We start from the raw sequence: 26,469 nt of genomic DNA, 5'->3' as shown, positions 1-26,469 counted from the left end.
ATTGATAATTTCTTGACATTCACCCATACTTAACTTCCTGAGGTTATCTATGAATCATCTTCTTTTTCCATGAGAGATAGAATCTAGAAATTCTTTGTTCGAATATGGAATCTAGGATTCTACCTCCTTCTTCACCAAGGTTGATTGCATCAGCTTCAAGACCTTTAGACCTTCTATTTGTTGAAGGCTTGCTCAGATACTAATTGTTATTCACTAACAATCAACTTAGCCTAATTTGTTGAAGGGGGGTTGAATACAAATTAAAATTTTTAAGATAATCTGTACTTGGGAGATGAAATATGAACAAATATATTACCCAGTAAGTATATAATTGTTTGGGGGGGGGGGGGTTGGATACAATTATATAAACAAATCAAAATCAGGATGTAAGAATAATAAAATTAATAACAGTTTCTTAATTCAGGTATAAACTATTACAAAACTCTCTCAAGAAATTCTAATTATTCTTGACAGCCGCTAGGTTACAATGATACTCGTGTAAAGCCTATCAATAATGATAACCTATTATGTGTTTATATAGTACACAACTGCTCTACCATTTACAAGATATGTCAAAAATATAATTATCCTATTTCTATACATATCTTAATTAACAGCTACGTTCCTATAAATTAGGAACCGATACTAAAATACTCCTCGGTTACTAGGATCGTATAAATCAGTAGATCTTGATTTATTCTGTGATCCTGACACCTAATCATATCCTGATGACCTTCTCTATCCTGATGTAAATCCCGACGCCATGCAAATCCTGATTGGTGACAGATCCTGATTCCCAGCAAATCCTGATTCTGATTTCGACAGTTTCTTTTAACAATCTCCCCCAATTTATGCTTTGTAGAATATGCATAAATTCTATGCTCTATCTGATGCCAAAAATAGGAAGATAAAATATTGACTAGAAAGTTGTAGAGCATACTTAGTTGTTGCTATTGATATTAATTTTATGGTTCTTGATAAATCCTTGAGTATCTCTTCACAAATGCTTTGACCCTTTCATCAATCTTCTTTCTAATAAGTTATTTTAGCTTGATCTTCAAATTTCTTTCAAAACCAATTTATTTGGATAACTGATATATGGAAGCTCTCAAATTCCCAATTGGGGTCCTCTCAATCATCAGCTCATCGAAAAGTACATAACTAGTTCTCAGACCATCAAGATTCAATGTCAGCTATCTTTAAGTATGAACTATTTTAAACACAACAACACCTCTTCTCATGTTCACTTCCCGATGTCTGTAGCTCATGTACATAGGAATTATTGGTGGTCAAATCTGAAAAGAGAAATTGCGAAATGGGTTAGCAAATGTTACACGTGTTAAAGAATTAAGGCGGAGCACCAGAGACCAAGTGGATTATTGCAACCATTAGAGATTCCAGAGTGGAAGTGGGAGCACATTGATATGGACTTTATAGTCGGATTACCAAGGACAAAAGCGAACCACGATGCTATTTGGGTTATAGTGGACAAACTAACCAAATCAGCTCATTTTCTTTCTATTAATGAAATATTTTCACTGGACAAGTTGGTTCACATGTATTTGAAGGAAATAGTAGTTCGTCATGGAGTCCTTGTGTCTATTGTATCGGACCGAGATCTGCGATTTAATTCAAGATATTGGAGAAATTTTCAAGACTGTTTGGGAACTAAGTTGAATATGAGTACAACTTAACATCCACAGACTGACAGCCAAAGTGAGAGAACGATTTAGACAATTAAAGACATGTTACGTGTTTATGCCATTAATTTCAAGGAAGTTGGGATAAGCATTTTCCCTTAGTGGAATTTGCTTACAATAACAGTTATCACGCCAGTATCGGAATGTTTCCCTACGAAGCTCTTTATGGACGCAAATGTCGATGACCGGTATATTGGGATGAAGTTGGAGAACGTAAGATACTTGGACCCGAATTGGTATAACTGACAAAAGAAGTTGTTGAAGTCATTCGGAAAAGGTTAATTGCAACACATGATTGTCAAAGGAAATATGCGGATCAATCTAGAAAGGACATGGAATTTGAAGACAGAGATTTAGTATTACTGAAAGTGTCACAGTGGAATGAATTTTCTAGATTTGGAAAGAAAGGGAAGCTGAGTCTAGATACGTTGGACCTTTTAAAATTTCAAAACGTGTCGGTGAGGTAGCTTACGAATTGGCATTACCCCCGCATATGGAGCACATTCATAATGTATTTCACGTATCGATGCTTAAGAAGTACAATCCAGACTCTAGGCATGTAATCGAGTATGAGCCGATAGAACTTCAGGCAGATTTATCTTATGTAGAGAATCCAATAGACATTCTAGAAAAGAAAGAGAAAATGTTGAGAAATAAAGTTGTAAATTTAGTAAGAGTACTTTGGAGAAACCCAAGGGTTGAAGAATCAACCCGGGAGCTAGAAAGTGATATGCGAGAAAAGTACCCTCATTTGTTTACTTAGGAGATTCTGATTCTTTTAAGGGGGAGATGTGATATTCGGGATATATAGTGTAATTATTTTTATCAATAAATAATTATTATGTGAATTTTGGTGAATCATCTGGTAATTGCAGTTGATGTTTGGATGTTTATATGTGATAAAATTTGAGTATTTTAATTGTTATATGTCCAAAATAAAGTATAGATAATTTTTATATTTTTTCTGGTAATTTATAGATTGTTATATGATTTTATAAAGAATTTATGAATTTAATAATTATTTTCTGAATAATTATAAACTATTTTATAAAACCGGGAATCGTCCAACTTCAACCACTTTTGAGTTTTTACAACCCGAAAGTCTTCAGTAAAGTCCTTCCTAACCCAATCTGATTATTCTGAACATTTTCCGTGTTTCGACTTTTTCGATCCGGAGTACGGTTTGACCTGTGCGGATCCCGGCATAAAATTTTCGATACGATAGTCATTTCGATAGATCAATAAAACCCGTATTCTCGAGAGACGGGATAATATGAATAAATTATTACATTATCTTCTCATAGAGTGTTTTATAAGAAGCCCAGTTTTGATAATTATCCAAAACTAGTATCAAATTGGATCATTTTTATAGTTACGTAGCGGCCAAATAATCTATGTTCGGATCCGATATGATCCAACGGGATACTAATATTCCGTAAGTATAAATAACCTTTTTCTTATTTTATTTTATACAGGTAATCACAAACAGTTAAAACATATATCTTACAGAGAAAAACTTGAATATTCGTCGCGTTCTTCAAAATCAAACCTAAATATGAAGGCGTTACCGAAATCGAAATCAAGTTTCTGAGTAACCGAATCGAATCTCGTGAAAAGTACTTTCAGAATTTACAATCAATTTCACTGCAGAAATCAAAGGTATTTTTATATTTATTTATTTATATTCGAATTTAATTATGATTAAAATATAAAATTTTGATTTTGATATTGTTTGTGTGATTTGATGATTATATCTTGTAGATAATTTTGTCCTGGTCATTTTGGTATATTATATGTTGAATTTGGAGTTCAATAACATATAGAAAATTGGGTTTGAGTTTCGAATTATAAAATTAGGGTTTATATACTTTAAATTTTCTTAATTAAAAATTAGGGGGTTTTGTTGTGAGGGTTATTGATTTAAATTGATTGCACCAATTAATAGATCGTTGAAAAATGAATCGATTGACGTATATGTGATTAACGGAGGATAACTGGAATGTGTTCACCGAAAAAAGTAGCAGGGCGGCGGCGGAAATTTTGATCGAATTTTTCCGGTCGAAATCGTTAACGTTTGGTGATTCTGACCTTGCAGCTGTGTTTCGGGAACAACAGAGATCGTGTCCAGTGAATTTTACGCATTTCTGGGTCGTGATTGTGTGGCCGGAAAAGTTTCAGACGGCATGGGTCACCGTTAATGGCATCCCCGACCGTCGCCGGCGAGGGGGGAGGAAGACGATGGCTAATTTACATTTTAGTCATCGTTCTTTTCTCACATTCGCACTTAACCTCTTGTAATTTTAAAAACTTACAAAAATCTGATTTCTGTTTTAATTATTTTCAAAAATGGTATTTCTTTTTTATTTTAATTTCAGGAATTGATTTTAATTATTTAAAAATTCCAAAATTCATTATTTTTAATTCTGAAAATTATTTTTAATTCGAAAATAAATCTGAATTATTTAATTAATTAATTTTAGTTGATAAATATTATTTAATTATTCAATTAATTTAAATATTAATTGATTAATTGATTAATTGATTTAATTGATTATTAATTAATTTTAATTGATTATTTAATTAGATTTAATTATTATTTTTGATTTAAAAATTCTGAAAAATAGTTTTGAGCTTTATAATATTATTTAAATTATTTTAAAGGCTCAGTAATTATTATTAAATGATTTTAAATTCAGATTCGGGTATTCGAACCTTGTAATTATTTATAAAATGATTCGTTGACCCATTTTACATCCGAAAAATGTTCAAAAATTCGTATTAAATACCCGGAAAATTATTTTAACCCTAAATCTTCTTTAAAAAATTATTTTGATAGAATATCTTACGTGGTATGTGCTATATGTAATCAGATTGATATATAATATGCATGTATGTGCATTGTTTGACGGTTTTTGCTCTAACTTTCAGTCCGTAAGTCAGATTTGGGTGAAACGAACGGTAGGTAGAAGTTTGTAACGAATAGAATGAGATGAGAATAAGTATTGATGAATAAATATGATGTCTAATAGAAGAAGCGAGATGTAGAGAGGGAAAGTAAGTGGTCAGTGAGTAAGGATCAGTAGACAAGTATAAGTAACGTGAAAGCGGATTGAGATAAGGCAAGTATCCCCGAACTTTCTTGTGATATGTATTCAGAATAGTTATATTTTATATTGCAAGTTCTTTGAATTTCTTAACCTCGAACCCTGATCACCTCTATTGATCTTTGAGCCGTAAGCCTTATTCTTTGTAAATCATTGATTGTTGAATTTCCAGATAGGAAGCACATATATACGATACTACTCCACAAATACATACAAACCACATACAGATCACTGGACCAGAATTGTTTAACATACAAACCTTCATACCTTATACATCAGAAGACTAATCCTTAAAACCACGAAACCTTGATTCTTCTATTTGAATCTTTTACCGGTTGATAGCAAATCTTTGCACTTAGTTTGTTATACCATTTTGATGATTGCAAATCACCTTATGTTTAAAGCAAATGTTGTTTATGATTCTGTTTATTGATTTACATTTTTTATTCTGTTATTGTTATAAAATTGCATTATTTTATAAATGTGGACCAGATTCGTAGTCATAATAGGCCAATGTGTGCCTTGGATCCAGTATAAAGAGCAGAGCTGTGTGCCTTACTCGGGGTTAGTGCGTGACTGATCAGCAGCCTAATCTTGATTTTTAAATTAAAAGTGAATATCCAATTATAATCGTTGCTTATCAAGGAATTTGATGTCCTATATTATTTCAATTGATCATTGTTTAATCTCAGTATTGTCACTCTTACTTGATGAGCTAGTTAGCTCACTCTTACAAATCTGTTTATGTTTTTTTTTAATTAAAAAAGAAACTGGTGGTAGCGAGGATCCCCAGACAAGTGTGCGAGCTAGGTTCCCAGGTTGAAATGGGAAAAGCTAGCAGATGATGTTTGTCTTAGTTTGAGTTGAAAGTTTGTAAGACTCTTTTATTTTCAGTTGTAAGATAAATAAATTGGGATTTGGTACGTTTGTAATATAAACAAGGTTGTGGCTTGGACATACTTTAACCTGTTTCGATCTGTGGATTATAATAAGTAGGGTCCCTGCATATATAATTTTCATAAACAGGTTTATATAATGGATGTGTGTGCGTTGTGAACCCCAGACTTCTGTCCCGATTCAGAGGGCGTCACATTTAAACCTTGTATATGAGCTTAATAGCTTGATGCGTTCAAGCTAAGGCTAAAAATATGAGCTTAAAAATTTGACAATTAGGATCTAGAAACACGAGCCCAGATTTACATCTCATAAATCACAGTTATATGATATATCTTGTCGCATATGTATTCATTAATATATGGATCACTAATCTTTAAGCTCACATTCATAAGATGGCATGCAAAAAATACTAAATACATAATATTATGTTATCTGGAGAAAAAACTGTTACAATCCTTGGTTTACTTTGCAGTATCATAGTTCTTAAATAAAGAAGTGCACAAAGTCTATTCATGTATGAAACGATGATACCATTTTAATATCAGATAATAATAGTAATAGCCTCCAATGATATGTTAAATTAATAAAAAAATCATTCGTCCATATGTTTAATATTAAGTTAAATTAACTTAATGTTATAACTTGTGTAATATGATAAACAATATAATTACTCCAGTATACTTACACATACCTTAAAAAGCCAAAAAATAAAGAAAAACATATAAGGGAAGAATATAATTGACTCATAATTAAATTATAAATATATTTAGTTATACAGAGGATAAGTTATGCTTCTTGGAGAAGACACATGTACCAATACACTTGTGAGGGTCCAAAATTTAATTAACCTCTATAAAAAAGAATAATTTAATAACCCCGAATAGTTTAATTTTAGTCATTTCTTTTTATCTTAATTTTATGAAATTGTGTATTATTAATAATTTATATTTAATTTTTTCACACAAGTATTAAAATATGAAAAGATTAGACAAATAATGATTTAAAATTATAACTATTCACCCAAAATAATTTTAAGCCCCGAGTAAACCGCCTGTCTTATGTTTTTTGTTTTTTAGCGGCTCATGTGATTAATTTATCTGAGGAACTTCTTGTTTGTCATGCCTCTCTCACATCTCAATGTAAGAATGTGAGAGTTTTGTCTTCTGTCCGTGCTTTGCCTCTTCTCCTCCTCACATAATTTTATTATGTAAGAAATGGAAAACCTGTTGAACAAGAGTAGTTAGAGTGTTTGTTATATAGTGGTTTGTCATATCTATTTCAATTCATAGGTTTTCTTTATATACCTAAATTTTGTGTTGCTCAAAAGACTGATACCTGGTCATGGATAAAGAGAAAAGAGAGATGAAAAAGATGCAAAAAGCTAAACATGTCACCTTCAGTAAAAGGAAAAAAGGGATTTTCAAGAAAGCTGAAGAACTTTCCATTCTTTGTGATGCAGATATTGCTATAATAATCTTCTCTGCTGCAGGAAAACTCTTTCAATACTCCAGTTCCAGGTTTGTGTTTTTCATTTTACAATAAGTATTCTATATATTATATATGTATCTTATAGTTCTGATATTGTCCTAATCATATTCTCAGCTGGTACCTCTTTTAATTCTCTCCAGATTATATTGCAAAAAACTTTAAAAATAATTATTTGTTACATCATCAGTGCAATAATTTTAAATTTATGTCCATCAAAAACTTTTTATAAAATATGTTATGTTTATATTTTGATGAAATGTAAGTTTATAGTTTCTCGATTATAAATTAGAAAATTATAAATTGTCTTTTTATGTACATATTGTTAAATTTCTAAATATACATTTATGTAATTCAAAAAAGAAATTCAAAAATGAAATAACAATATTCTTTTTGTTATCAATGATAAACAAAAAAATTATTCGTCAAATTACAATTTTTTAACTAGTTGGATATGTGACATTACATTGATAATCTATTTAGCACAAAATGAATCAACCTTATAAATATATTATCTTGTTTGGGATGTACTAATGATTAAGAACATTAATTGTTTTGAGATATATCCATTAATAGTAATAATGTAGTTAAAATATATATATGTATATTTTGAAATTCTTTTAAATAATGCAAATTTTGATATGAAGTTAGATTTTGGTGTGGCCTTTTATAATTTTCATAAATTTAGAAAATAATGAATTGAATTCTTAATCAACTAATATAATGCAAGTTTGTGAATCTCGCATCATTTGCAAATATTCCTTAAGCTCTTCATATGTCAAACACCATAATTGTTTTAGTAAAAATAAATATAAAACATCATAATTATTTTAGTAAAAATAAATACTCTCTCACTATATAAGTCTATTTTAAAAAAAGTACACATATTATTAATTTGAAGATATTTTCACTTATAATGACTTTTGACTTTTTACTCATTACATTCAAAATTAAAAGTTAACATGTATTATGAAAAAAATATCTCATACTTAATATATTTGTAATGAAAATTAGAAATAGATATTGTATTATAGCATCTTAAACACACTCTTTAAAACTCTTAACTAAAATATTGAGAAAGCAGAATTAAAATGGTGCATCAATAGACTCACTCTTAACTTTAAAGTCTAATTTTTTCCTTAATTTTAAGAGAAAAATTTCAGTTTTAATCATTATTATTTTATTATATATTCTTAACAACACTGTCTTTTTATTTCCACTTATTTTTGTTTTTTTAGAATTTAAGATGTTTTTAATATTAAAAATAGTTTAATGAATCAATTTAAAGAGTATTGTTTGAAATGAGTACATAATAAATCACTAAAAACTAATAATTAATATTATTTATAAAGAGTGAGTAGTTGTAGGTTGGAAATACTATTACAGCAAGAAAATCTTTCAAACTACCTAGGACTTCTGTGTTTTTTTAGTGATAGACCCAAGAAAATACAATAAAAACTTAATGACAAATATTGATGGTATTTTATTATATATTCTTAACAACACTGTCTTTTTATTTCCACTTATTTTTGTTTTTTTAGAATTTAAGATGTTTTTAATATTAAAAATAGTTTAATGAATCAATTTAAAGAGTATTGTTTGAAATGAGTACATAATAAATCACTAAAAATTAATAATTAATATTATTTATAAAGAGTGAGTAGTTGTAGGTTGGAAATACTATTACAGCAAGAAAATCTTTCAAACTACCTAGGACTTCTGTGTTTTTTTAGTGATAGACCCAAGAAAATACAATAAAAACTTAATGACAAATATTGATGGTACAAAAATAATCACACTAACTCAGGAAAAAATCACTGTTAGTAGTGTAATGGCACATGGGACAGAGATCAATAGTTTTGACCAAAAATAATGGTTACAAATCTATGCTAATTGTAGTTTTACTGGTTGGTAAAAACTATGCTCATAGGAAAAGATGTATTCCTTGAACCTTGAGTAATCAACTGCAATCCAAATAAATGCAGAAGTTGATGGGCCACCATGCCACAATGGGCACTATAACATAATGTATTACAGTCCTAAATGGAATGAAGGGATGGCAAATAGCTTTGAGGCAGAAAGACTTTGTTACACTTGTAACTTGGCTTTCTTATATTCCATGTAACTTGGCGTTTCTTAACATCTCTTGCAGCATGAAAGAAATACTTGAAAGGCATAGTTTGCACTCCAAAAATCTGGAAGGACAGTCTTCTTCAGAGTGGCAGGTGAACTTTTTATGCAATTTCTCAATTCTTTGATACAATTCAATTACAATAGACACAGAAATGTGATAACTTGGACTAGGTACCCGAAATGCATTATTACACTCATATATACAGTAAATCATGTGGCTTTCCATGAAGATCAAGTGCTCTTGTGTTGTGGCACTAGAATTAGTCATTATTACAATTCAGGGGATCTAAAAAGCTTTAGTGTGAATCAGGATTACAGATCTGTAGGATATCTTAATTATATTATATCATTGTGATGCAGCCAGTAGAGGGTGGTGAGCACCCCATCTTAAGCAAGGAAGTGGCAGAGATAATCGGTCCACTGAGGTAAACTTTCAGTGAATAATTGTTTATAATGATGTTAGTTTGAAACTTTCACCAAATATTATTAAAACAGGAAGATGGTCGGAGAAGCTCTGCAAGGTTCGAACAAAGAAGAGTTAGAGCAGCTTGAGAAATGTCTTGAAGCTGGATTAAGGCGTCTGGAAATGAAAAAGGCATGAATCATTTCTTGTCAATGTCCATAACAATATGATCATACACTTCAACACCCAGTTGTAGAACTATACTGATTATAATCTTTCTCTTTTAGAAAACAAACTAATAATCTCTCTGACTTTATAAATCCTTAGGCTGAAAAGATTGCGGCAGAGATTGAGTCTCTAGAACAAAAGGTTAGCTTAAAACATGGCATGTGAAGTAATTGCATATCAGTTGTACAAAGAATCTTTTGCAACTCTTCCGTTATTTTCATGATATTTTTAAATCATATGCAGGGAAGGGAACTAATGCAAGAAAACAATCGACTAAGACAGAAGGTAAAAGTTGCCTTCATCCCTGTCTCGACATTTCTACTTTCTGTTGATTCATAGAATTTAGTGTTGATTCAACTTGTGATTAATGAGAGCCTCTACTAATTGATCCAGAAAATGGTGTTGGAGATGTGTAGAGCTGGAAAGCAAATTCCAGCTGATTTGGAAAACATAATCCGTAATGAAGGTCCGTCCTCCGAGTCTGTAACCAACTCTGGTCGCCTCCCACCAGACCATGAAAGCGCAGATACAACCCTCAAGTTGGGGTAAAGTTGATTACATTTGTCAGTGGTAGCAAACATAGGCTTCTAGTTCCTTGAGCACGTTTAGCTCTCTATAGCCATTAAATGGGCAAGAAAGCACCCATCAAATATTCTAATTTAAGCAACAATTTTAAGTAGCAGTGACACTCTGCATGATAATATGATTCTTGACCTTAATTAATTTATGTTTCCTCTCATTTTCTTGCAGGCTAAACTACGGAGGCTTCACTGGCTAAACTACGGAGGCAGGTGATGGAACTATCAAGGGAAGACAAGAGTATCCTCTAGTTGACTAGTAGTAAATAAAGTGCCTGTTTGGTTGTACATATAAATAGCTTGCTTGGCCAGCAAGCCCGTTCTAACTTATGGTTGTGTGTTTGACATCCTAATATAATATGGACTTGTTAACTTAAAAGTATGAGACTTGTAGCCTGTTCATCGTTTCTGATCATTAACACCAAAAACATGGAAAGTTTTAATTTTTAGATTTTCGATTATCGATTTTCAGTCTAATTAATAAATAATAATAAAATATAAAAAAGATTAAGTAGGCTAAAAGAAAACCTTTCCGAATGGTATTTAACAAACCCTAAACAAAAGCTAGCAAACAACCCTATTTGGATCTCATATATGCAACTTTCAACACCCTTTAGCGACTTCTTCTTATGGTTCTTTTTTTGTATTACCATCAAGTTTATAATCTATAGTTAGTTGCAACACGTATCACTCCTCTCAACTTTGTAATTGGTTTAATTGTTATAATTTTAGGGTTCGTTTATTTTTTATATGACACTTTAATTTTTGCACACATTTCAATATATTTTGATCAAGTAACTAAAATATAATTTTTATTTTTTTTTAGGATTAAAATATTTGTTGCCTCCTTTCATTCAAAAAAAAATTATAAATAATATTTTTAACTACCCGATCAAAATATATAAAAATATGTGTAAAATAAGAGTAAATCAAGGTAAAGTCAAATTGTCAAATTGTCAAATTGTAATTTTGCGTCAAAGTTAGTTGAGAACTCTGTTAGCATTTCAATTCCATCTTTCTGTTAAAAACTTGTATAAGTATCATTTGAGATGTAATTGGATTTCATTCAATACTCTCTGTGTCTCCACCTCGCTCTCTTATGTTCTTGTTTCTTATTTATGTTAAATCTCAATAATTTCTACGATCAATTCGGTCAAGATATATAAATATGCTGATTAGATGATCATGACTGTATCAATGATATCAGAACAATCGATCATGATCTCCATTAGCTTGATGTCGAAACTATAAACTGGCGCCTCCCACGTGAAAGTCCTACGCATCTACTGTAAGCATGGATGAACAGATTAAATAACAGTGTAGGATGATGGATAAGCGATTGGAGGATCAAAATAAGAAGAATGAAGGACGATGTGGGGAATCTGTGAAGATTTGAAGATGATCAGAGCATTGAGCAATACGAATCCAAATTATTCGAAAAATTCTCTAAGAGACATAAGAAACGATTTGATGAATAATTGAGGTTATATTCAACCAAGAACTCTATGTTTTACTCCTAAACTAGAATTTCCACGATTTGATGGTATTGGTGCTAGAAATTAGGTTACAAAATGTGTTAAGTATTTCACATGACATAAAATTTCTAACGAACAGAAACTGGATTTAGCCTCCTTATATATGAGTAATAAGGCTGAAACTTGGGTCTTTAATTACCTGTCAATAAGGAGATATATGGAATGGTCGGAGTTCATGATAAATCTAATTGCTAAGTTTAAAGATGATTCAGGTTATGATGTGGTGGAACTATTTAATAAGTTGCAATTAATTGGTATCATCGAAGCTTATATTGATTATTTTGATATCCTCGTGTTAGGCACATGACATATCTATTTTATCATAACAAACTATCCAAGTGACAATGTTACTTTACATGAACAAATGGATTCTACCATTTGGATTAATGATAAATTTCAATGTACTTGTCTTATTTGTTTTTCTTGATAGCTTGAATGTTACAAGAGTTTGGGGACTTCTATGCAAAACTCTTGTAAATATTAGTTATAGAATAAATCAGTTTCGTAGAAGTTCAATGATGATTGTTCAAGCAGCAAATTGAAAAAAAGAAGACTTTTGAAGATAATAAGTTGCAGAATTTTCTCTAAATTCAATATCGTGAAGTCTAGAAAAGTTATGTTGTGAAGTTCATCAAAGCCATCTAGTAAGTACATTTTAAAGTCATATCCTGAAGTCCAATTTTGTACTAGATTGTGGAGTCTAGTTCTGTGAAATATCATGAAGTCAAGAATGATATTATATCGTGAAATCCAGAATTATACCATATCGTGAAGTCCAAAATTATACTAGATCGTAAAGTCCAAAATGAGTTATATCGTGGAGTCAAGGGAAATCAGAGGTCACGATATTTTCACTGAGCCATTTTAAAACAAGAAAAATGAAGGTACAATTTCCAGAAGTAAAGAAATAAATCAATACAACACAATGTACATTGTTGGTGAGACCACATAGCTGTATGAATAGTTACGTGATAACTCAACATGAGAACAACACTAGAACATGACAGGTTAATCATACTACGTCTACACAAGAAATTAGAAAAAATGAAGACAACGCAAATACAAAGGATCAGAAGATTAGAAGAAGGCTTGAAGTTTGTTTACTGGTCACTGAAAGAAGCTCATTAATATGTTCATGCCTCAGTGAAGAATAAAAATTAAAGACTTTCAGGGTTTCAGAATTGATGAAGATTCAGTTTATAAGTGTCACATGAAGTGTGGCGCCCCAAAACCCGGGGTCAGGAGTCTCGGAAGCCACGCCATCTAAACTCACACTACAATATCTAAATACTCACACTTCACGACCCCACACTTATCACACACACACACTTACAGGTTATTGTCTTGGAAACGAACCATCATAACTAGAGTAATTGTTAATCATCAAGTGATATTTATTACAACCCAAAAGTAATTAATCTTACCGGTGAGTGACCTTTAGGTAAGGCTAGTCCGCCGGCCAAATATACGTTTCTTATTTCTTACCTTACATAAGTCATACTTATAAATAAGCCGAACTATAAACAACTGAAAACTAATCCAGCTTATTCTGACTACCTGTGGTACAACACCAAACAATCTATGAAACAACTGGCCATTTCCTACCCGTTTCCTGGCTGTGGTTCTCATGGCAGGCATCTTGATTCACTGTTGTGTTGTGTCAATTTAAGAAAACAAGTGTGAGCTATAATGCCCAGCATAATAATGTATAGTATGGAAATGACTTTATGATAACATCATATACGATAATTATGTTTTATTCGAAAATAGTTTTCCTTGGTGATACACACCTTCTTATGAAAACAATTCTTTAAAGGATTTTAATATCCTGCGAATACCTTAATAGTAATTCCAGCACCTAGGCTTGGGTTACGGTATTGCATCACAATTCCAATTGGAAGAATTTGGACATTCACTGGAGCCACCGCATACGATGATCAGTCGTACTGCGATAAAAGTAACCTTTTCTACTAGTAGAAGGACGAAACCGTCATCTCTCGGGTATCACCCTTTCCGCATACGGGCTATGTGTCCTCATTTCGGGTATACAAACACTTCGCAGGTCCATAGGTACATATTGTACCATCTCCTACGGTACCAGTAGCCTATCCAATACACGAAGTACTTGGATTCTACCCCTCCCTCGTCCTTTAGGAAATCCTATATAGGTACTGTATATATATATAGGTACTTTCGAAAGTTTCGGAGGAAGTACTAAGGATGTGAGTTGACCGTTGTCAACAGATAATCAATAAGGGGAAAAATTTTCTCCTTGAAACTATATTCAATATATTAATTAGTCGGGATAATATTCACCGACAATCTGAAATTATTCGAATGATATTCCGAAATCCAAAAGTATATTTTAAATCAGGATCTATAATTTTTACATCAATAATAAACCCTTTAATAAATGATAATTAATTAAATAATAGTCGATAAATAATTAAACCTCGAATGAGTTTACTTTCTAAAAGAATATTTAAAATAATATTCCTCAACTAGTTTGTGTCTACATAATTAATAATCTATAATGATTAATCGGGTTTAAAATAAATCAACGTTAGAGTATACTACTCCCATAATAAAGGAATAAGTATGTAATATTTATTATCCGAACAATAAAATATAGTTGAGGGAATATGATCGTTGGGAAATCGTTTTAATAAAAGTTCGAGGTGTTTTATTGTTTCGTAAGTGGACGATGAATCCCTTTTAAAAACGTACTACTATGGACTTATAACCGTCCTATAATATCACCGGAAATGACTCCCGGGTTTTATCTTAAATCTCGACCGACTCTCGGTCTTATATAATACTTCACGCTTAAAGAGGAATAAACATTTCACGATATATACTTTATCGTACAATATTGCTATATTGTGCGAAATTCAACAACTATGTATCATGGCAAACATGGTATTTATGCGATGATAGTAAAACAATCCTTTCACAACATAACAGTAAAAATGGAGTTGGCTTCGTAAACATGTCTGGGTATCTCGAGGTGGTGGATGCTCTAGGTTCCGCTCGGAAACCTATAACCATAAACACATTTCATTTCGTTAGGTTCCGTTCTAATTTACGGCAACTCGTAGTCATGCGCTACTTATCATGCTCCCGCTCAACTTATATTACCCTTATTTATTCCTTTAAGTCATATTCACATTGTGGTCACTTCATTTTCCTAACTATCTTGGGTTCATTCTCATTATCGTCGTCGGCTCCGCTTATGGATTTTTACGGTTTCTACTCGCGCAGTCTCGGCTCCGACATTTTATAAAATTGGAAAATCATTATTTTCACTTGAAATTTTTATGGCAGTTAGGAAACTCAATATATTACTCTCTGTAAAAATTTCATGATTTATGAACACTTTTAAGTCTATCCTTTATATTTTCAAAGTTCGTAATTCGTAGCAGTTTTTGTCGCGTAAATCACTTTTACTAAAACGGTCATAACTTTTGATCCGTAAATCGGAATCAAGCGATTCAAGCGCCTAAACGATCCTTATAACATTTTCTATCCTAGACAAAGGTTAATTTTCAAGAATCTACAGTTTAAAACTTCGATACTTTCTTCAGAACCTCAAAGTTACGATTTGTTGTTTTTAACGAAGTTACGTTTACGATCGGGGTTTCGTTTACGCCCTAACTATTAATACAATCACCAACAACCATCATATAATCATCAAAACAAAAACTCCTCTCAAGAAAATCATGTTCTTGAGGCAACAACAACCAACTTTAAATCTACTTAACTTAAACACCAAGATTTCATCAATACTACTTATTAAGCTAGGTTTACTACCACATACTAAATGGATCTTAAAAATGAACCTTAATTAAAGTTGGGCCAAAGATTTTTACCTTTCTTGAAAGCTTGGGATGTGTTCTTGAGGATGGTGGAGGCTTGGAAGTGCTTGGTATGATTTTTAGAACCTAAAACCACCATTAAAATTAAGAAACCAAAGAGAGGTTACTATTCATACTATTCACTAGTGAGTTTCTTGAATTTATTCCACCCATCAAACCTTGATAAAAAGAGATGAAAAAAATTTATTACCTTATTTTAGTTGCTAGGAGGCTTGGGAATTAATTGGGTGATTTTACAAGAGCTTGAACTTGGAGTTTGGAATTTGAATTCCTCCTTTTTCTTCAATATAGCCGAATGGAAGCTTGTGAGAGGGGGTATTTATACTACTTTGGTTGCTTCTCTTCGATGCTTTGGATAGGTTTCTTCTAGGAAGGTGAGTTGATATCTTGCAACTTGATTTTATTCTTCCTAGTATAGCATTCTAGGTTTATTCTTTGTAGCAAATCTTTGTAGCTTGCTAGCTTACAAGCTAACTACAAGGTTAGCTTCCTTAGCACACTATTTTGCTAGCTAGCTTGGTCATCCTATGGTTAGCTCACTATTTGATGAAGTAAGCATGGTTACTTCCTTACCATAGTTTAGTTAGTGCGTTACGTTTATTTAATCGTTTACGCGTTCGCTCAGTTACTTAAACATTCTCCGTAATACTTACTCGTAAATGGTTCGCGATGTAATTCCTTTCGTATTTATTCCTTATATTTTTATTTATCCTACTTGAATATAAATCCGTAGGATTTTAATCTCGTAATTATATTGTGATTCCCGTAATCCTCGATAAGTCGTAAATACAATCGTTTTTCAAAGTTCGTTTTCTTTGAAAACTAATAGCGTTTACATTCACTCATTTGGTACGTATAGTCGTAATATCAACCCCGAAACTCATTCTCTCATGCACTACATAGTGTGGGCTCAAACGTTTTTCCCGTCTGTCAGGGTTACTATTCATTAAACGTTTTACAAGGTCTCAAAAATTCGAGTTATTACAGTCTTCCCCTCTAATAAGGATTCCATCCCGAAATCAATTAGAAAATAAGTGGGGATATCTATTCCTCATTGCGTCTTCAAGTTTCCAAGTTGATTCCTCAACATTTTGATTTCTCCATAAGATCCTAACTAGCTTCACAGTTTTGTTCCTCAGCACTTGTTCTTTCTGGTCCATTATCCTTACTAGCTGCTCGATGTATGTCAGGTCTGGTTGTAAATCTACCTGCTCGTACTCTATTACATGTCGTGCATCTGCATGGTACTTCCTTGACATGGACACGTGGAACACGTTGTGTACTTATTGCAAATTAGGAGGCAAGGCGAGCTCATAAGCTAGAGGTCCTATTCTCCTCAAAATTTCAAAGGGTCCTATGAATCTGGGACTCGGCTTCCCTTTCTTTCCAAATCTCATCACTCCTTTCCACGGGGATACCTTTAATAACACAGAATCTCCTACTTCATATTCCCTATCCTTCCTGGTCTGGTCGGCGTACTTCTTTTGTCTGTTATGGGCTGCTACCAGTCTTTTCCTGATGAGTCCTACCATTTCTCTGGTCTGCTGGATTAACTCTTGTCCTAATATCTTGTCTTCTTTAACTTCATCCCAACACAGGGGAGAGCGACATCTTCTTCCGTAAAGAGTTTCATACGGGGGCATTCCTATGCTAGCGTGATAGCTATTGTTGTAAGCAAATTCGATCAGTGGTAAGTGGTCATCCCAATTTCCTATGAAATCAATGGCACATACTCGTAGCATATCTTCTAGGGTCTGAATAGTCCTTTCGCTTTGTCCATCAGTCTGGGGGTGATAAGCGGTACTCATGTTTAGTCTGGTGCCTACGCATTCCTCGAAGCTTCTCCAAAATCGGGAATTAAACCTTGGGTCTCTATCTGACACTATGGCTACAGGAACGCCGTGTTTTACTACAATTTCCTTCAAGTAAATATCTACCAACTTGTCTACGGTGTATCTTTCGTTGATTGGTAGTAAGTGTGTGGACTTGGTCAATCTATCTATGATAACCCATATGGCATCGTGATTGGTCTTTGTTCTTGGTAAGCCTGTCACAAAATCCATGGCTATATGCTCCCATTTCCATTCCGGAATTTCTAGGGGTCGTAATAGTCCACTAGGTCGTTGATGTTCAGCCTTCACTCTCTGGCATGTCAAGCACTTGCTGACCCTTTCTGCTACTTCTCTCATCATGTTAGGCCACCAATAATATTCCTTAAGGTCGCGGTACATTTTCGTACTTCCTGGGTGGATTGAATATCTAGAGTTGTGCCCTTCGTGCAACAGCTCATCCTTTAACTCTTGCACATTTGGAATCCAAATTCGGGACGCATACCTCATGATCCCTTTCTTGTCCTTCTCGCATCTTACTTCTTCACCGGTCAAGGTTCCTCTTTCTTCATTCATCTTCTTTTCCTGACATATTCGTATCTTTTCAGTCAGCTCTGGCACTAGCTTAATCTCAAATAATCCTTCCGTTCCCCTACCAGTCATCCTCACGTCAATTTCCATCTTCTCAAATTCCTTAATCAACTCCTCCGATGTCATTATCATCTTGAGTCTTTCCTTCCTACTAAGGGCGTTAGCCACCACATTGGCTTTACTCGGGTGATACAAAATTTCACAATCGTAGTCTTTTATCAACTCTAACCATCTCCTCTGTCTCATGTTCAGTTCCTTCTGAGTAAAAATATATTTGAGGTTTTTATGGTCAGTGTAGATCTCGCATTTCTCACCGTATAGGTAGTGTCTCCAAATTTTCAGGGCAAACACTATGGCTGCTAATTCTAGATCATGCGTAGTGTATCTACTCTCATATTCCTTCAATTGCCGAGAGGCATACGCTATAACTTTGTCGTGCCACATCAGTACACATCCTAATCCTTTAAGCGATGCATCGCTGTATATCACAAACTCTCACTTTCCATCGGGAAGAGCGAGCACTGGTGCTGACACCAGCCTCCATTTTAGTTCTTGAAAACTCTCCTCACATTTCTCTGTCCATACAAAATTTTCTGTCTTCCGGGTAAGTCTAGTCAGTGGACCAGCTATATTAGCAAAATCTTGCACAAATCTTCGGTAATATCCTGTTAAACCCACAAAACTCCTAACCTCCGTTGGGGTAGTTGGTCTTTCCCAATTGGATACCGCCTCTATCTTGGCAGGGTCAAATAAAACTCCTTTGCTACTCACCACATGTCCTAAATACTGAACTTCTCTCAACCAAAATTCGCACTTCGAGAACTTGGCATACAATTTCTCATTCCTCAAGATTTCTAAGACTATTCTCAAATGTTCTGCGTGTTCTTACTCTGTCTTTGAGAATATTGTCTATAAAAACTATCACACATATATCCAGGTACTTTTTGAACACTCTGTTCATCAAATCCATAAAGGCTGGGGGTGCATTGGTTAACCCAAACGACATAACTAATAACTCATAGTGTCCATACCTAGTGCGAAAAGCAGTCTTCGGTATATCTTCCGGTTTGATTTTCAAATAGTGATATCCAGTTCTCAAATCTATTTTGGAAAAATGTACAGCTCCTTTGAGTTGGTCGAATAGGTCATCAATTCGGGGGAGAGGGTACCTATTCTTAATAGTTAGCTTATTCAGCTCTCGATAGTCTATGCATAATCTCATACTGCCATCCGTTTTCTTTACGAACAGTACTGGCGCTCCCCATAGCGACAAACTGGGCCTTATCATTCCATTATCTAATAACTCTTGCAGTTGAGAAGCTAGTTCCTTCATCTCAACTGGGGCTAGCCTATATGGGGCCTTGGATATTGGCGCCGTTCCTGGTGCTAACTCTATAGCGAACTCTATTTCTCGGTCAGGTGGTAATCCTGGTAAGTTCTCTGGGAATACATCCTCGAATTCATTTACTACGGGTATGTCCTGTATATTAGGGACTTCCTTCTTGGTATCTATCACATAAGCCAAATTGGCCTCGTTACCTTTCCTTAACAATCTTTTTGCCTGAAGCATGGTTAGAAATTTCTGGTTCTGTCGTTGACCTTTAAATACTACTTCTTTTTCATTTTGCCCTCTTATCTTTACTTTCTTCCGTTCACAATCTATTTGCGCTCCGTTACTAGATAACCAATCCATCCCTAAAATTACATCAAATTCTCCTAACGCGAATGAGATTAGGTCGACCTCGAAGATCTTCCCTTCTAATTTCAACTTGCACTTAGGGTGTACTTGATTTACAGGGATTTTTTATCTGTTTGCTATTTCCACTCGTAAGATCTCACGTAAGGGTATGGCATTAAGTTTTAACTTTTTAGCAAAATCTTAGGATATAAAAGACTTGGTTGCTCCAGAATCAAATAGGACATTTGCATGTTCGAAATTTAACAAAAGGGTACCTGCTATCACGTCAGTGTTTCGGACAGCATCCTGAACAGTCATGTTGAAGGTCCTAGCAGCTGGGGGTCGGTTGGATGCAGCTTTGCTCATCCCTGAGGCTGGGGCTTCAACGTTGGACAATCCTTCTTCATGTGTCCTACCTTTCCACATTGGAAACACGTTACATTAGGCCAGATGCAGCTGTTGGCAAGGTGTCCGATTTGGTCACACCGGTAACATCTCAGAGGGGCTCTTGTCTGGGTACATATTCCAAGGTATATCTTCTTACAGGTTTGACATTCTGGTATTGGGGCACGTGGTTGGTTATGAAATATTGCCCTAGATTGTCCGCCACCCTGGCCAACGCTCTCACTCGGGGCCTTTCTGAATCCGGGGCCTCATGCAGGTTGGGACACCGCTCCCCTGACGAACCTGCTCGGAAGGCTCCTGTTCCCGGTTCATATTTCTTGGCTTCCTATCTTCCTCTTCCTATTTTCCTTCTCCTTCACAATCTGCTCACTGCCAGCTTCAACAATCGAGGCTTTCTGTACTAAGGTAGCATAGTCTGTCAGCTCTAACACTGCTACTCGGTTCTGTATCCATTGTTTCAGACCAAGCTGAAACCTTCGCGCTTTCTTTTCTTCGGTATTCACAAACTCAGGCACAAATCTCAACAACTCAGTGAATTTGGCCTCATATTCTGCCACAGTCATCTTATCCTGTTTCAACTCCAGAAACCTAATCTCCATCTGGGTTTCCAAAAACCTAGGGAAATACTTGTCTAAAAACAGTCGGGTAAATCTATCCCATGAAATCACAGCATCAGTTTCTAGGTTTCGTTTGGACTCCCACCAGTAGTTAGCTTCTCCTTTCAGCATGTAAGAAGCGAAAATGGTCTTATGTCGTTCCTCAACACCTAGTATCTCGAAAGATTTTTCTATTTCTTTGAGCCAGGCCCGTGCTTCAACGGGGTCGGCAGATCCTAGAAACTCTGGGGGTTTGAGAGATTTGAAGGCTCTAAAGGCAGTAGCTGCATTCTATTGGGTAGCATGTGGCTGTGGTGGAATAGGCTGCTGGTTCAGATTTGCTCTTAGCAGTTCCATAAATTCATTCATGGGGTTCCCTCCCTGATGGGTATCCTCAGCCTCTTCTTCTACATATTCTTCCTCATCATATTCATTATAGTCTAGGTCTTCTTCACTTTCCTCATTTACTATAGGGTCACCTCGTTGTTGGTTAACAGATTCTGTGGGCTGTGCCCTGGTTCCTCTTCTACGGGGTGGCATTGTTCTGATAATGAAAATTAGTCAACATAATTTTAATTATAACAGTTAGATTATTTTATTCATATGTAAGCATGTCATTTATTATTTAGCAGGTTTTATAAAGTGCAATAATATAGGCATCATTTCTTAATAACTGCTTAGTTATATATTAATAAGATCTCCTATTTATATCTTGGGGATGAAACTACTAGCCTAGTTCATACATGCCTGATTACAATCTATCACTACTAGTTCTGAATATTGAAATGAAAATACATAAGTCGTGTACCCTGAAGGGCTAGGAACGCTATCTACTACTAGCTATCCTATCAAAATTGGTGACAAGTCACCCAGCCTTTTTCAAGGTCTATATCTAGTCACTAGTCTCTCAGTCACTATCACTGCGAGTAAGGTCATGCACCCTCCTCATTGCTCCTGCAATCATCAACTCTGCATCAACTACCGGGATGTATCCTCCCACTGATATCATCCTCATCTGAACCCTGGTAGGGAGCTCGATCCCATCGATCTCTCTGTGGGCTATGGCTGGGGAAGCAGCTCTGAAATCTCCTGGGTATCCTAGTCGGGTGGCTCTCCCAGCTGTCAGTGCCTGGCGTAACTCCGCAATGCGAGCAGATGTCGCAGTGATCTCAGCGTTAAGATGACCCACTATCCAGTCATGTACGGCTACATGCATGGTCGCCGGTGGTGGTAGAGGTGAATCTGGGTCACTAGAGGATATGTTATGAACCTCGTGGAACTGTGCGCTTATCACCTCATCATCATCATCAGTATAGGACATAGGGCTCTGGATCCCTGGGGGTGGTGTAGGAGAGCGAATAGCCTGGTGAGAGTACATCTCTACATCTCTCCAGACTACGCCATTAGCTATGGGGACAGGAAGCTCAGTCTCCCCCTCTAGGACATCCTCAGTAGGGTCATCATCTAAATCATCAATGGGTGGGCTCTCTGGCTCGGGAATAGGATCACGCTCAGGAATCATGACATCATCAACAGGATCAACCTCCCTCCTAGGCTCCACTGGTACCTGACACAATAGGCAAGGTGTTACTAACTTAGAGTTGGAATTCCCTTGTGGGTAAAATGGTCAAGACTACCTGTGTAGCCCGACGATGAACTCGACTTGAGCTCTAATTTATTATTTAATTATTCTTACATCTACGTATTTTATGTCCTATCGTTTCCAAGATTGATAACCTAAGGCTCTGATACCATTTCTGTGGCGCCCCAAAACCCGGGGTCAGGAGTCTCGGAAGCCACGCCATCTAAACTCACACAACTCACACTACAATATGTAAATAGTCACACTTCACGACCCCACACTTATCACACACACACTTACAGGTTATTGTCTTGGAAACGAACCATCATAACATGAGTAATTGTAAATCATCAAGTGATATTTATTACAACCCCAAAGTAATTAATCTTACCGGGGAGTGACCTTTAGGTAAGGATAGTCCGCCGTCCAAATATACGTTTCTTATTTCTTACCTTACATAAGTCATACTTATAAATAAGCCGAACTATAAACAACTGAAAACTAATCCAGCTTATTCTGACTACCTGTGGTACAACACCAAACAATCTACGGAACAGCTGGCCATTTCCTACCCGTTTCTTGGCTGTGGTTCTCATGGCAGGCATCTTGATTCACTGTTGTGTTGTGTCAATTTAAGAAAACAAGTTGTTAGGTCACACACACACACTGTAGAGGGGGTGAATACAGTGTAAAGTACAATCAAATCGAACTTTAATAACTCAAGTAACAGAAAATAAACTTTATTGAAATAATAAACTCTGTTACAGTATGTAACTGTTACCTCTCAGTGATGAACAAAAATCACGAGAGCTGCTAGGGTTACTACGAATAATATTTTCGATAATGATAACACTTATAGTGTAAACCCTATGTATGTGTTTATATACTACACAGTTACAAGATAATCGCTAATTGATATGGAATATAATTCTGCTTCCTAAAATATATCAATCAGATATCTTTTCTTCCAAGTATTCTATTCTTCATAGAATTCCTTTTTCATGCATATCTCTTCTTACGTTTGTCTCGATCTTCTTTCCTTTAATCAGCTGCTGTCCTTATCTGAACATCCTTCAGTACTTAAGTTCTGATATTGTAACACCCCCAGATCCGGGGTCGGGGATCCGGGTCGTCACGGTCTTTCTTTCCACAATATCACTTCACTTAATTAATAATAATAACCTTATGCTGTGACCCCACACTAACACACACCACAACCCGTTATAGTCTCAGAGATGAAATTTAAATAAGTACAAGTCTTTGAATCCACAATTTAAAAGTTATTACAACCCAAAATGATTACTTGATAAATTTACAGTTAATTGCCATTATCTGCCACAAGTTATAATTATACATAATTGATTCTCAAAAGTAGATGGTCTGAACTACAATGGATCTACCTCTGCAGCTATAGCAGCTACAACATCATCGGGAAGACGCGGGACGCTTCCCACGCGCTTGCGCTGGGTCTGCTGGAGTCTGGCCATCTCTTCTAACTGTTGTTGTGTGATGAAGAAATAAAGCAAGAGTGAGCCTTACAGCTCGCAAGATAATACATAGTGATAACAATAATATAAGTATCTAAATGGATACTTACTAGAATCTTTATCGTGTGTAAGATAATTACTTACTAGATATAAGTAAAAACAAGGAATGAAGTTACCAATACTTCACTACACTTATATCATTTATAAAGCTACTTGAACTACCACCGTTCAAAGTATTATAAGTTTTTAAAAAAAAACATCCCATAGATGAGACCACAAGTTAAGACTTGAATAGATTCAATCTTTGAAATATTATTGAATGAAAAAAAAGTTACGAGATACTTTATTTAGTCCCGATATATATATATATCCACATATATATCTCTTTAAACATTTCCTGGAACCTCTGTTATGTAAAGTATGAACAGAGTTTGAAACATCCAATAAATTTTGGAAAGGAAAAGAATTTTGGCATAAACCAGATATCTTGCTGATCAGGCAAATATACCAATAAGTAACCTTTTCTACTAGTAGATGGATGAATCCCCCACCGGTCATCACCCTGGCCTCATAAGGACCTTGTGTTGGACCGCCACCCGGCCTCTTACGCGTTGATGGACTGTCACCCAGCCACTTACACAATAATAGACCGTACCCCGGCCTGTCGCTTATGCCGACTCAATTAGATGGGCTTACTTCCCGAACATTGGGCAAGTAATCAATTATTTACCAAAACTGCAACCTCGTTGCGAATATAAAATACACCACAGAACCGGATTCCCCGGATTCCCCAGGAAGATCTTAAATATAAAAAATGAGTTTTGGGATCCGCTCTGACTTTAAAAATTATTTTGAAGACTCGAAAATACTTTATAGAGTGTTTGGAGTAAAGCTGATTTAATGAAGTAAATCAGTCCCCAGAATATTTAGAAAATGACTGAATATTATTATTTAAATAATATTCCCATAAAGAATAATCTTTATCAAAATAATTGAAGTAGAAGTATTAAAACTTATACTTGAAACGAGTATTAAATAACCAAAGATATACTTATATGAAAGTATTATCTTTAATTGAATAATCAAAAATAAGTTTGATTATTGACACCTTATTCTTTAATAAAATAAAGAATATACCTCAGCAAATAATCGGAGTCATAGATCCTCAAATGAATATTCAAATAATATTCATTAAATAATATAAACTGAGTCATAAGCCCTCGAATGAATATTCAAATAATATTCAATAAATAATATAAAAGAGTCATAAGCCCTCGAATGAATATTCAAATAATATTCAGATAAATAAATAAAAGGAGTCATAAGTCCCCGAATAAATATTCAAATAATATTCAATAAATAATATAAAAGAGTCATAAGCCCTCGAATGAATATTCAAAATAATATTCATTAATAAAATAAAAGGAGTCATAAGTCCTCGAATGAATATTCAAATAATATTCAAATAAATAAATAAAAGGAGTCATACGCCTTCGAATAATATTCGAAATAATATTCAATAATAAAATAAAGTTAAAGTTATCGAATAAACCTTATTCGATTAATAGTTTGGAAAACTATAACCATATATATATATATATATATATATATATATATAAATATATATATATAACCATATCCATATATACAAAATCTACTCGGGATCCTCGACTCCCGGTTTTAGAAAATATTTTCACCTTTGGGTCCCTATACTAAGGGTATATGCAAGTTACCGCTATTCTCTAGCATATGTATTATCAACTGAACCAACAGATATATATTTCAAGAATATGAAACAGGCATGCATATATACCATATCACATGCTACAATATATCACAAGAATTTGCTAAATAACCAATATGCATTTATCGCAAGATCATGCATATACAAATGTATACATCACAACAACAGTATAACGGATAGAATACTTGCCTGAGCGACTTGGGGTGATAAAAGGCTCGAGACGAGTCTGGTAACCTATAAACAACAAGTAAGTTGGAATTAAACCAAAATCACTTATAAATCTATACTTTAACTAACTTAGACTCTAACGCTTGTTTTGCGCTCACTGATTCGCTTAAGTCACTCGGGTACCCTCGGCTCCACCATTTTTAATAATTTAACATTCATGAGTTTTAAAGCGATTCTTTCGCGAGTGTCTTACCAACTGCCTAACACACTTACCATAAATGTTTCATACATTAATTAACCCTTTTTGGTCTTTAACCTATGTTTCAAAGTAAGGCGAGGGGAAAAGTTTCGTTCGCGAAACGCCGTTACTTGAAACGGTCGTTTCTCCTAAACCGTGCATCGGAATCGAACGAACTACATATCAAAACGAAGCTCGTAACATGAGCTATCT

The 26,469-nt window shown here is 34.5% G+C and overlaps 1 protein-coding gene across 1 annotated transcript; it reads left to right on the top strand.

The window, feature by feature from the left end:
- Positions 1-6,895: 6,895 nt before the first annotated feature.
- LOC141706085 (MADS-box protein SVP-like) lies at positions 6,896-10,887 on the top strand. Its single transcript, XM_074508919.1, has 8 exons — positions 6,896-7,218; positions 9,339-9,411; positions 9,680-9,744; positions 9,815-9,914; positions 10,050-10,091; positions 10,194-10,235; positions 10,344-10,495; positions 10,701-10,887. The coding sequence occupies exons 1-8, from the start codon at positions 7,043-7,045 to the stop codon at positions 10,726-10,728; spliced, it is 678 nt and encodes a 225-aa protein (XP_074365020.1). The 5' UTR covers positions 6,896-7,042; the 3' UTR covers positions 10,729-10,887.
- The last annotated feature ends 15,582 nt before the right edge of the window (positions 10,888-26,469 follow it).

The sequence above is a fragment of the Apium graveolens genome, chromosome 2 (genome assembly GCF_009905375.1).
Source record: "Apium graveolens cultivar Ventura chromosome 2, ASM990537v1, whole genome shotgun sequence".
Classification (NCBI taxonomy): domain Eukaryota; kingdom Viridiplantae; phylum Streptophyta; class Magnoliopsida; order Apiales; family Apiaceae; genus Apium; species Apium graveolens.
The sequence above is the reverse complement of the archived record's forward strand: the minus strand, read 5'-3'. Positions and strand labels throughout refer to the sequence as shown.

Coding starts and splice junctions, on each gene's coding strand:
- LOC141706085 (XM_074508919.1), top strand. CDS start 7,043: ATGGATAAAGAGAAAAGAGAGATGAAAAAGATGCAAAAAGCTAAACAT. Junction 7,219..9,338: donor TTTCAATACTCCAGTTCCAG/GTTTGTGTTTTT, acceptor CATCTCTTGCAG/CATGAAAGAAATACTTGAAA. Junction 9,915..10,049: donor GGCGTCTGGAAATGAAAAAG/GCATGAATCATT, acceptor ATAAATCCTTAG/GCTGAAAAGATTGCGGCAGA.